Genomic DNA, 13,462 nt, shown 5'->3' on the forward strand with positions numbered 1-13,462 from the left:
GTGTGGTTACCTATTCATCCCGGGCTTTTAATAAAGAGCTCTGTTTTGTAAATGATGTGATAAATGCTGAAGTGATGATTGAAAATACTGTTTAGCATATAGACTACCTGAATGTAAAGATTGTATAATATGTTGAGCCATTACTGTGGGATTCCGAAACCAAAATCTTTGTTTAAAAAACAATTATGGTTGTGAAGTGACAAAAATGTATTATTTTTATAAAATGGGCTGACCAACACTTTGGGGAATTAGTGACAACGGTGCAAAGTTGTTCACTGGTAGCCTGATCCTGCACACAATTATATGTACACCTCTGTTGGTAGAATTGGGCCCATGTTTGGTGTACCTGTGGAAATCAATTTGCCTACCTGCAAACCTTGAGTACTATACTTTCTTGAATTGGTTCTGTTAGGATTGCCAACCCTCCCGGTTTCGCCAGGAGTCTCCCGGAATCGGACTCTGTCTCTCGGAGGCTACTGAAACCAAACCGGGAGATTTTAGGCTGCTAAAAGTCTGGTGGCGCACTGGGGCTAAGGCAGGCTCCCTGCCTGCCGTGGCCACACGCTGTTCCCAGAAGGAGCTGGGATGTCCCTGCGGCCCCTGGAGGGGGGGGCCCAGGAGGTCTCCATGTGCTGCCTTCATGCTGAGCGCTGACTCAGCGGCTCCCATTGGCTGTGAAGCATGGGCAATGGAACTATGGTGGCAGTGCCTGTGGGCAGAGGCAATGTGCAGAGCCGCCTGGCCCCTCAGCCCCCCACCCAGGGGCCACAGGAACGTCGTGCTGGCCGCTTCCGTGAGCGATGTGAGGCCAGGGCAGGCAGAGAGCCTGCCTTAGCGCTACTGTGCTGCTGACTTGGAGCCACCCAAGGTAAGTGTCACCCAGCCAGAGCCCACACCCCTCACCAACTCCCACACAGCACCCAACCTCCCTCCCACACCCCAACCTACTGCCCCTTCAGCACTCAAACTCCCTCCCAGAGCCTGCACCCCCTCCTGCACCCCAACCCCCTGCCCCAGCCTAGAGCCCCCTCCTGCACCCCAACTCCCTCCCGCACCCTAACCTACTGCCCTAGCCTGAGCCCCCTTCAGCACCCAAACGCCTTCCCAGAGCTTGCATCCTCTCCTGCACCCCAACCCTCTGCCCGAGGCTCAGCCTGGAGCTCCTTCCCATATTCCGAACCCCTTGGCCCCAGCCCAGAGCCCGTACCCTCTTCCACCCCAGCTCCCTGTCCCAGCCTGATGAAAGTGAGAGCGAGTGATGGACGGCGGGGAGGGGGGGTGAAGTGAGTGGGACAGAGCCTCAGAGAATGGGCGGGGCAGGGATGGGGCCTCGGGGAGGGGTAGGGTGGAGGCAAGGGTATTTGGGTTTGTGTGATTAGACAGTTGGCAGCCCTAAATTCTGTTCAGCTAGGATGCTCTGTAACTTTAATTATATCTGTTATGCTAATGAGGAACATCATCCTTCTTAATAGTTAGGGCTAAAGTATTTTCTGTAAAGGAAGTAGGGCACGAAAAGTTTGGAGATCTGATGTTTGTGTCAGGTCTACATGACATGTATTATGTTTGTCACAATGCAAAGACTGCATTCCCCGAGACATAAGCAGATAGAGTGCTACTTTCCACTCTTGGTGTGAAGCAAAGCTGTGTCTCAGCCTATTTTAACCCTATCACTAGCTACTTAAATAAACATGGAGTTCAGAGATCCATACCACTCTTGATTGAAACAACATTGAGGAGTGGAAATTGGTTGAGGTCTCTTAGAACTTTTGTAATTGCAAAATTATTCTCATCTGTTTGTACGTTTGAATAAAAAGTATTTGGGGCTGTTGGGGTGTCAGTTCAAAGAATAACTGTGGTTAGCCAAGGCAAGAAGAAGGCAATTAAAGTAATGTTTATGGATATACTGAAAGCTTAAAAATGGGAATACCTTAAAACAAACTTTTCTAGACTGGAAGGGAAAGAAAGTGAGGACTCCAAGAATGTATTAACCAGTGTCTTATTGAATCTTCTAACAGTTCTCTAAAGTTGTATTAAAATGCAATTATTGTCAGAAAACTGACTGTAAAAATTACATTTATGGGCTTCCAATTTATTCTTCATCAGTGACTCCCCCGTATCAAACTTGTTCAATTTGCAAGTCAAAACAAGAAGGCTTACCCTGAAATCACAAGCTATTGTCTGAAAGCCAGGCTGTGTTCTTATTGCTTCATATACTATCACCTACACTAATGGTTCTGGAATTATAGTTTACAGTTCTGTTGAGGAATCAGAAGCAAAATGGAATTTACTTTTTACTTCTGCAGCAAAGTTTAACAGATGTGGCATGCAAGACACAGGCTGTAAGGAGTAGACATATGAAGTAATTAGGTGACATTTTTATAGTTTCTTTTTTGACCATAATCACGCTTTAAAAAACTACCATTAGGGCTATTATATTTATGAAATACGCTTAGACTCCCAACTATATATACACACCACGTAAAAATAACTAAGACACATTAGGTGACAGAGGCTGCAAGTGTTCCCAATAAATTAGTTCAGATTTTTATAGCCAGTCTCCTGATCCCACTATAAAGGGCATACGATTGCTATGAAATATGTCTCGGTAACATCATAAAGTGTGTCAAGAAACCTTGATTTAATTTTTTGTAGGTAGGTGTTGCTGAATGTTCAGTCTTTTTTTTTTTTTTTTTTTTTTAATTTAATCTCCAGGACTTTCTATTACGGTAAAATTTGCTTCTTTTAAATAGTTCAGTCTTTGAGCTGAAAGTTGAAAGATGAACTCAACTTTTTTATAGTTCATCTCTAGACAGACCTTGATTTGTGTTAAATTCCCTGATAAAGTAGAATTTCCCATCAAGGTATTTTTGCATAAGGAATGTAAATTGTATTGTTTAAGGGCCTCCTCCTACACAAAAGTTATGCCCAGGGGTAAAGATACTCACATTCAATTGTTTTCAGGATTTGGCCCTAAATGACCCAGTTTGTTTTTACCTTCTATGATGCCAAATGATCCCAAGTAAATTCCATTAACATCTTAGAAAATGGCAGAAATAATAGCCATATTCTGATCTTACAGTGGTGTAAATATAGAGTAATTCCATTGACTTCATTGTTGTTACTCCAGATTTACTCTAGTGTAAATATATTTATTTTAAAAAGTGTTAGCTAGCATATTATTTGTAGAAAAAAAGGGACCGAGGAAAGAGATTATTCATCACTCCCTATATACCGTAGTAGCTGCTGAAAACTGTTTGATCAATCCATAAGGAATTTATGTTATCAATGTTTGTTTCCCACAGCCTTAGCTTAGTGTAATTTGTTTTGGGTGAAACACTGACATCTAGATTTTTGGCACATGTTCTCACCTTTACAAACATTGCCCACGTGTTAAAAGAGACTCTCTCCTAGGTTTTAGAGAAAATTTCTTCAATGTGCTGTTCTTGAAAGCAAACAGAAATTTTCTGTTCATTTTATAAAATATTATTTTCAAATAGTAGAAGGAGAACTGCAGTCATGGGAGATATGTGGAATAATTTAAGGGCTTCCTCCTTATTTATTTGCATTGCTATTCAGGTGAAAAGTGTTGTCCCAGCCTGGGGAAAAAAATATAATCTCCAGGCTAAGCACCTTTTAATCAGCTAATAATTTATCCCCTGTGTGCTTTGTGGATAGAAAAGTGCCAATAAATCTTATTGTAAAGTGTGTGAATGTGCAAATGATGCCTGTTCAAAGAAAACAAAGTTCATTGCATTTACCGGCGTACCTACAGGTTTGTATATTAAGACGAGGGTGAATCATTTTTTAATATGCTTTACAATTAGATGATGTAAACAATACATGTTTTAAATAGGTTAAACCTTTTCTTTTATCTATGCAGTCTTCATCAGCTTTTTTTTTTAGTTGAAAACTTAAAGTAAAGCCAATCTGCAGAAGACACTGGCAACGTGTCATTTTGCCCATTTTTGATAGAAATTTAACTAGACAGATCAAAGCATTGCTTGCCAAGTTATTAACTTAAAATGTGTTGTTTACTTTAATGTTTCAAGATTTATGAAATATTAAAAACAAACACACAACCAAGATGGTGACTCACAGAAACACAGTTTGGAACTTTCCATTTTCCTAACCTAGTAAGAAAAAGTCATTACATTTATTCTGGGATTGCTCATGTTACAGGCAGAATTGTCATCCTTATATTGCTCTTGCTCTGTGCTTCTTTTCCTGTCATCTACAGCTGTGCTTGGCATCTGTGCAATGTGCTGGACCAACCATGGCAGTAGACATCATGATGACCTTTACTGAGGAAGTATATTTTAGAGAAATTTTAACATAAAATATACTAATAGATGCGTTTTTAAAAAAAATATTAAGAAAAACCAAACAAGGACTCATTGCTGTGACATCATCATTTTCTTGAAATTACACTTCATCCCAGACAAATACCTTCTTTGGTACACTTGTTGAATGTTTTTGCTCACATTCTTTCATTAAAGCAGTCCCCTCCAGACACACGCGTAGTGTTTAATCCTCTATGGATGCTTTCATTGCTACTTATTTGTAGTGTACAAAATCCAGTTTTATGTTAAGTAGGTGGGTTGCTGATCTGTCAGCATGCCATTCTGGATCGGGCCTTTATGAATTGTTTTTAAGCACCAAAGTGGACAATGGAAGGTTTATAGCAATGCTCCAATTAGCGGTAATCATTCTTGTTAAACTTTGGAAAAGAGCTGTAGTATGTGATGAATGTAAAGTATTCATTCCCTTTTTCTCCCCTCTCTGCATTCTCACTCTAGTACATTTTGTAAATAGCTTTAAATTGCTTGTTATTTCTGTTCATATTGCAGATTGAGAATGTTGATGTCTGCCTTAGCTTTCTGGCAGCCAGAGGAGTAAATGTTCAAGGTCTTTCTGCTGAAGGTAAGAAAAATACATCATCAACACAGATAATGGGATTCCTTTCTGAAAACTAATTTTCTTAATACAACTAAACACCAAACTGAAGCTGCATTGAACTGCATTGAAATACTCACACACTTAGATACATATAGAGATGGAGGACAGAGACAGACATGGTTTAAACTTCCTTTTCTGTTTAATTAAAAATTAAATCAGAAAATTCAATATGTATATGAAACTTGGGGCAATCATTTAAATTAGTCATTTACTTTTCTGTATGTTGGTTCCTTTTCCTTTCCCCCCCGTGATTTATAGCTACGGGGATTTCCAGATGTAAATTTTAATATATTCCTACATAAAGTATATAGGATTGGAACCTACAAACATGCATGCAAGTGCCTTTGCCCATGTAATTAGTCCCAGTGAAGACGACTCACTTGAGCAAAGATATTCGTATGAGTAAAACATTTTTAAGAGCAGGCCCAAATCTAGTAAATATTTGTGTGTGTGGTATATATAAAATGGAACAGTGACTGGACCTTTAGGAAGAGATGCTAATTCTATACTATTAATATCTAGTAGTATCTCTTTTTATTATATTATAACCCTCAATTTGCAGTCTGATGTAATTACTACAACTTATATATGTTTTTCTTTAACATGTTAGATTAAGCCTGTCATCCAGCTTTTAGCTTCATTAACGTGCTAGGCTTGTATGCTAAATACAAATGATATTAAAACAAATGGATTTTTATCACTGCCTTTATGCAGTATTACGGAATTAGTATGACGAATAAAGGTTTAACCATGAAAGGGGCTGAGCACTCTTGCAAGGTGCTGAGTACCCTGAATGCCCTTTGACTTCAGTGAACGGTGAGGGTGATCCCTACTTTGCAAGATTTGCTAATTGTTCAGTTTTGCTTTAGCACAATTTACTGAAAGGTAGAAGACCAAGTACTCCTTTATCAGAGATGGCAAATGCAATCGTGTTTCATTCTAAAAGGTACACAGCAAGAAATCTTTGAATGAGATCTTCTGTTCTATATTAAAATTAACAGAGAGTTCTTATCTCTCACTATCTCCATCTCGATATGATCTTAGTAGAACAGTAGCATTGCTATGTAAGTGCGCACAAAAGTACAGCATATGGTGTCTTTGTCACATTATTACTCAGTTATCTGCTTAGGGGCAACTACTTCCTTAATTCAGAGTATTACATATTTAGTGCTGATATCATCTATTCTCTATTATATCTATCCATCTGCTAATGAGAATACTTAGCATTTATATAATGCCTTTCATCTGAGGCTCTCAAAGTACTTTACAAATTGAATTGATTGGAAAGTATAATTTGGATATGAAATCATGGTATTTTACACTATCAAATGAGAGAGAAGCCAGTCATTCATTTAAAGGATAGTGTATCATATCTACACCATATAGTAGCATGTTCTAGATGCAAACCCCTTCTTAATTCTATTCTTTGTTTAATAACAATGATCAATACACACTGAAATTCACTCCTGCATCTATACCTTCTGCTTTGTTTGGATAACACACTGTCAGTACCCATAGCCTATTAAAAGTATAATATTAAAAACAGAAATATTTTTTAAGACCTTATCAGTCTTTGAAACCTAATTCTTCTTCAAATGGTGAGTACACATCTGTCTTTTTTTTTGAAATTCATATTTTAATGCAATTGTCTGTTTTTTAAATATTACAAAAATACATTTTATTGATAAAATATTCTCAATGTTTGCAGCAAACAGATGGCTTATCTAACTATTTTAAAGAAAGAAGAGCTTGATCCAGTATTTCCAAGACTGTTATTTAAGCCAGTGGGAGTTTTCAGTGCTCAAGTAGTGCAGGATCAGGGTGTTAGTATATAGAGGTTCTGGGTGAAATTTTGGCCCCATTAAGTCAATGGCAAAACTCCCATTGACTTCAGTGACAACAGGATTTCACTCTCTGTTTACTAGAGTAGCAAACACATTACAAATATTGATTTATCATCTAGAGTTCTATAACCACTGCATTTTTGATTATTTATTTGGCTATCTTATATAGGATATTCCCTGTGGCTGTCATGAGCCAATAATTCATAATGTATATTATAAAACAGGGATGCTGAATTAAATGGTCTAATGAGAGACAGTCCACTGGGGTCACTGAAGGCATCCTTTAAAAAAAACCAGAAAAAACCAATGATGCTAACTGAATCTAGCAATACTGGAAAGGCACAGCCACGGATATACCCTTCTCTTTGATTATATAATGCACTAGCATTTTTGTCCTGCATAAGTCAGTATACTGCAAAATGGAGAAGTTCTAAAATGACATATAATGTATTGTCATATCTTCATTTCTGTAGCTTTTTGGTAACGTTGTCCCTCTTTCTTTATTTTAAATGCTATTGTATCCTTATTAGTTTTCGGTGTTTCACTATAAATACAGTAATTATTTTGTATTAGAAAACATCTAAATTCTCCCCTAGCAATTTTGTGATCTGTTGAAACCATAAATAATAATGATAATAAAAAAAATAAGGACAAAGTTCCTTCCAAAGAACACTGATGACACAAACTTTGAGTATTAAAATAAGGTTAAAAATCCTTGGGCAATATTATGCTCTCAGTCACACTAGTATAAATCTGGAGTAAGTCCTTTGAGACTACTGAGTTAGATGAATTTACTCCAGATTTAAATCAGTGTGACTGAGAGCAGAAGGTTGACTCCCTTAAGTTTATTTCTTCAGCATGAACTAAATGTACTACTGTACTACCATTCCTCTTTAGGAGAGGTAATTAAGGAAAAGCGAAATGTAATTCATCCGTTTTTCCTTAATAAATGCAACTTGAACTTTTAAGAGACTCTTGCACTCATTTGTCAGAATATTTATGTTTAAAGCTCGTTATCTGGATTTTATAAACTAGTAAGTCTGTTTCTTGTAATAGGCTTTGGTGAATGGTGGGTTATTCATCAGTGCATGCTGCAAACAGTCACAGGAGCAGTAAAGCCTAATATCCTAACAAAGGGTTTCACAACCAGCTGCCACCTGATTTGACATTTGAAAAAGGAGATACTGAACAGAAGTAATTTTCAAAACTGTATTGTACAATCACCACTGGAGAACCCAAAGGATAATAAAGAATAAAACAGTAGCAGCAAAAGGTAATCTTTTTTTTTTTTTCCAAGTGTAAATATATACATATCTAGAAAATGCTTTTGGGTTCTTCAGTGGTCGGAGAATCTTAACAACTTCACAGGTCTGAAAGTATGGCAATAAAAATAATTGTTTTCACTCTCTGAGTTTTTTCCAAAATCCCTGAATTATAAAGTACACACCTAGCTACACATATTTTGGGGTCATATTCTAGCACCCTGTTTTTCGCTGATCACGTTTTTTAACTTTCACTTTCTATTGGGAAAAAAATTAACTATAATGCTACTGCTAGCAATTTGAGTTATAAAATTATTGAATCTGATTATATAAGGGGGAGACAAGATGACCACATCATTATTCAGCATTGCATCGGGTGTAAACAGAAAATAAGTTGGAAACTGTTAGGGAGAATTTATTGGGGTGGGAGGGGGACTGTGGGCTGTGATTCATCATTTTCTGTTAAAGGAAATGGTTTTGCAAAACACCCTTTTCTAGTACATAGTAAATAGTTCTGGAAATGATAAGAAATAATTATTCATATTACTCATGGCCTAGTAGCCCATTTTGACATACAGATTCTGCCTTTCCACAGAAGCTTGTGAAAAGCTGTTGGTCTCATCAAACTGATAAAAGATAAAGTTCAAAACTGATCATATCCTGCTTTAGAAGTAAAAATAAATATGGTTTAAGATGGAGGTGGTAGGTGAGTGGGTGTGTTTAGCTTAAAAACAGATGGAGTTTGGTCTTTCAAAGAGAAGATTCTTCTTTTATTAATCATTTCAGGTCACAAAAATTAGCCTGTTGCTATAAAATGACCAACAAACAAACCAATATCAGGTACAGAGAATAATTTTAAAGTAGAATTATGCTTAAAATCATAGAATCATAGAATATCAGAGTTGGAAGGGACCTCAGGAGGTCATCTAGTCCAACCCCCTGCTCAAAGCAGGACCAATTCCCAGCTAAATCATCCCAGCCAGGGCTTTGTCAAGCCGGGCATTAAAAACCTCCAAGGAAGGAGACTCCACCTCCTCCCTAGGTAACGCATTCCAGTGTTTCACCACCCTCCTAGTGAAATAGTTTTTCCTGATATCCAACCTGGACCTCCCCCACTGCAACTTGAGACCATTGCTCCTTGTTCTGTCGTCTGCCACCACTGAGAACAGCCGAGCTCCATCCTCTTTGGAACCCCACTTCAGGTAGTTGAAGGCTGCTATCAAATCCCCCCTCATTCTTCTCTTCTGGAGACTAAACAATCCCAGTTCCCTCAGCCTCTCCTCATAAGTCATGTGCTCCAGACCCCTAATCATTTTTGTTGCCCTCCGCTGGACTCTTTCCAATTTTTCTACATCCTTCTTGTAGTGTGGGGCCCAAAACTGGACACAGTATTCCAGATGAGGCCTCATCAGTGTCGAATAAAGGGGAACGATCACGTTCCTCGATCTGCTGGCAATGCCCCTACTTATACAGCCCAAAATGCTGTTAGCTTTCTTAGCAACAAGAGCACACTGTTGACTCCTATCCAGCTTCTCGTCCACTGTGACCCCTAGGTCCTTTTCTGCAGAACTGCTACCTAGCCATTCGGTCCCTAGTCTGTAGCAGTGCATGGGATTCTTCCGTCCTAAGTGCAGGACTCTGCACTTGTCCTTGTTGAACCTCATCAGGTTTTTTTCGGCCCAATCCTCTAATTTGTCTAGGTCCCTCTGTATCTGATCCCTACCCTCTAGTGTATCTACCACGCCTCCTAGTTTAGTGTCATCTGCAAACTTGCTGAGAGTGCAGTCCACACCATCCTCCAGATCATTAATAAAGATATTAAACAAAACCGGCCCCAGGACCGACCCTTGGGGCACTCCGCTTGAAACCGGCTGCCAACTAGACATGGAGCCATTGATCACTACCCGTTGAGCCCGACGATCTAGCCAGCTTTCTATCCACCTTACAGTCCATTCATCCAGCCCATACTTCTTTAACTTGGCGGCAAGAATACTGTGGGAGACGGTATCAAAAGCTTTGCTAAAGTCAAGGAATAACACATCTTTGGAACCCCCCTTCAGGTAGTTGAAGGCTGCTATCAAATCCCCCCTCATTCTTCTCTTCTGGAGACTAAACAATCCCAGTTCCCTCAGCCTCTCCTCATAAGTCATGTGATGACACACAAATGTCATCAGTGAGGTTGTCTTTTGGATGAATGTTCTTTAAAAAGTTGTTTCACTGTTGTTTTTTAAATGGAGCCCACTTGCCTGAACAACAAGCGCAGTCTGACTTTAAAAGTCATGGCTTCCTGAAAGAACATCACATATAGGAAATGTTCTTCTGTACAGCTCTGGTGGTTCCATGGGAAGCTGAAGATCCTATGGCAATTTTCATAGTGTTCTGTTCAAATTTCCCTCTCATTAAAATAGGCTCTAATGTCTAAGGCGTTGTTTGCTATTGTTTAATGGAACAAATGTAAGTTGGCTGCTGTGTTTTGCCAACACATTTGTGTATGTGACAGTAGCTGAATTATTCCTTCTTAAAGAGAAAGAAAATAGTTTGCTAAGGATATGACTGTGAAAATGCTTGTATAAATTCTGTTCTAAAAAATTCATTAAAAAGTGCTGTAAAGCTCCTGCACTTTAATACATCTAAATTTGCAGGAATAATAGAGGAACTAGAATCTCCAAAACATCCTTGCAAGACAATTTAGTTTCTTGTGCTCAGTACTGTCCATTCCTGCTTATCTGCTCTTGTCTCTGCTCCACTTTCTACTTCCTTTGTGCTGGCAGTGTCAGTCTGGAATGTCCGCTCATCTGTTTCTCCCACAACCTTCTTCACACCGTCTTCGGTGCTGATTCCTAGGCTGGGACAGTGTCTCTGAATTGACCCAGAAGGCCACTATCCTTTTCTCTATCAGATCTTTCCACAATACATTATACATCCACAGTGCATACTAGAATTTGGTCAATTAACAATGGATAGATGGGGTGGGGGACAGCCAAACAGAGTGGATGTTAATTTATATAACCCCCCTCAAAATATATATATATGTAAAAGGTGTGTGTATATATATTACTAGTGTCTCTGTCACCCACCATTTGAATATTCCTTCTCTTTTTAGATTGTAGGTTCTTCAGAGATGAGACAATGCCTTCCTGTATGTGGACAATGTGTAGCACATAGCCAAAATATAAATAATAATAAAGCACATACAATATACTGTATTTCCCGGTAGAAATGAAAAAAAGGCCAGACATTAGGAGCAATTACAGTAGAGGTGTAAAATTAAATTCTGAACTAGAAGGAAAGAAGATTGCAACCACCTTTGTGGAAGGATTATTAATTGCAGTTTTGATGCAGTATGTTTTGGGATTGGGGAACTGTTTCGTCCAATTCATATTCTCTAGAGGTGTGGACAATGGCTGAAAAATGGGGATATGTGGCTAAATCCTCTCAAACGCTTGATCTCTCCAGCCGGACAGCATAGCCAGCTCATATACGGTCTTTCCTGCAAACCCTTCACAGAAGGTCCATCAGAGTGCTGTGCCTGTGATGACCCCACATTGATTAGTAACTGGATAGTTTTCAAATATCTCTCAACTACTTTGGACTTTATTCTGAGGGATTTTTTTCTTTGAAGAGATTTTAACTACATTTTAATCAAACCTGTTTGCATATAACCTCAAGTAGAATTGGTTTATTTTAAATGTTGGATTGGGAGAATTTTGATTAAGTAACTTCTTTAGCAAATGTACTCCTGTCCCCCGTACCTCTCACAAGTCTTTGTACTGATTTTAGGCAGAGGGAATGCATTGATTTCACATTCATTGCAGATCACTTGAGCTCTTTAGGGCTGTATTGCGTTAGAAACTCTACCTGTGTTTGTGTTCATGTCTAATCATGGTAGAGAGATGTGTTGTACAGTGTTAAGAACAATCTGCTATCATATTTGCAAACCTTCAGTAATGGAGATGCTACATAAGAAGTAATGACTGATAATTAAGCAGTAATTGCAATAACAATGCAATTAAGCAATAGTGAGACCTAATATGATGCTTGAATACACATACACACATGTGTATATATACATATATCTATATGTGTATATAGACACACACACAAATACACACCTACATATACAAAATTGAGAGTCTAACCCTGTTTTTTTCACTTCTTTTTTATAGAAATAAGGAATGGAAATTTGAAAGCCATTTTAGGACTGTTTTTCAGTTTGTCTCGGTACAAACAGCAGCAGCACCATCAGCAACAATACTACCAGTCTTTGGTAGAGTTACAACAGCACGTCTCTCATTCTTCCCCTCCCACTGAAATCAGCCAATCCAAAACACAGCAAGATATGCAGTCCAGGTAGGTCAAAGTATTTTTCTCAGCTAAAAAGGCCTTTTTATTTGTCTCTTTACAAAAAGGCCTCACACTCTCTTGTTTGGACAGAAATTTGTAGAAGGTCAAGACCAGAAAAAGCTTGTCACTAACTAACTATTTAAAAGCCTTTAGCATTTTATGTAGCTATTACTTTGCTATGCATAAGTGCAACATAGATATTTTATGTGCTGAGATGGTATAGTAGTTGTATTCCTTTGGAGCAGAGCTGGATGAACAGTGAATGTTTATCACCAATATTTGGTTGAATTTTTAAATGTTTTTTGACTGTGTTCATGCACTTTTGTGTTCGCTGTGCAAATGTTCTGGAAGATGACTTTACTGGCCTGGATGTTACAGGGAACAGCACATTATACGTGAATATTAGGAAATATCCATGGAAAGCAAATGATGAATTTGTTCACAGGAGTCTCTCACTGGAACCTTAATTCTTAGAGCTAAACTCATCCACTTGGGGAAAAGAAACAATACTGAGTCATATGTGTGCCTAATCAAAACCAGCTAACACACCTCATATGTAGTATATTGACCACTTGCAATGAATTTCACATGCCTATTCTCCACAGCGAGAGGCATTTGCCTAACTATGCAGTGAATAATTCCAAATAATGAATAAACAAGAAAAATATTAAGCTATTGGAAAACAGTTCACAATAAACAAACTCCCCTATGCTTTATTTTCTGTGAATTATGTACACAATCTGCGTGAGAAAAAAAGTTTAAAAGAAAAAAAAAGTGTAAAGGGTCAGAAGGCTTTTCTCAGTGTTTTGTCTTAGGGTTTGGTTTAAGTGTTAGGTATCGAAACCCATCAAATTCACAGTGATGGAGTTTTTAGCTGTTGCACTCCAATGGTTTTGTAGTGTAGCTGAAAAACATATTATGAAAGGGTTGTTATATATTGACCGGGACATGCGAACTATTTTTTAAACACAAATATGTCCTTCATTTGAAAACACATTAACACTATTAACTTTACTGGAAAAAGCAAAAGATAGTACAGACAACACATATATTAAC

At 38.3% G+C, this 13,462-nt stretch overlaps 1 protein-coding gene across 4 annotated transcripts in view; it reads left to right on the forward strand.

Moving 5' to 3' along the window:
• NAV3 (neuron navigator 3) overlaps window positions 1-13,462 on the forward strand; it is a 405,038-nt gene that overhangs the window by 174,743 nt on the left and 216,833 nt on the right. For 3 of the 4 annotated variants that reach the window (XM_034771960.1, XM_034771981.1, XM_034771971.1), the window contains exons 4-5: window positions 4,848-4,920; window positions 12,229-12,412. In XM_034771960.1, coding sequence (XP_034627851.1) covers window positions 4,848-4,920; window positions 12,229-12,412 — 257 coding nt within the window. Of the gene's footprint in view, window positions 1-4,847; window positions 4,921-7,964; window positions 8,074-12,228; window positions 12,413-13,462 lie in introns of those variants that run through there. The other variant, XM_034771991.1, reaches the window with a different exon arrangement.

The sequence above is a fragment of the Trachemys scripta genome, chromosome 1 (assembly GCF_013100865.1).
Source record: "Trachemys scripta elegans isolate TJP31775 chromosome 1, CAS_Tse_1.0, whole genome shotgun sequence".
In the NCBI taxonomy this organism is placed as follows: domain Eukaryota; kingdom Metazoa; phylum Chordata; order Testudines; family Emydidae; genus Trachemys; species Trachemys scripta.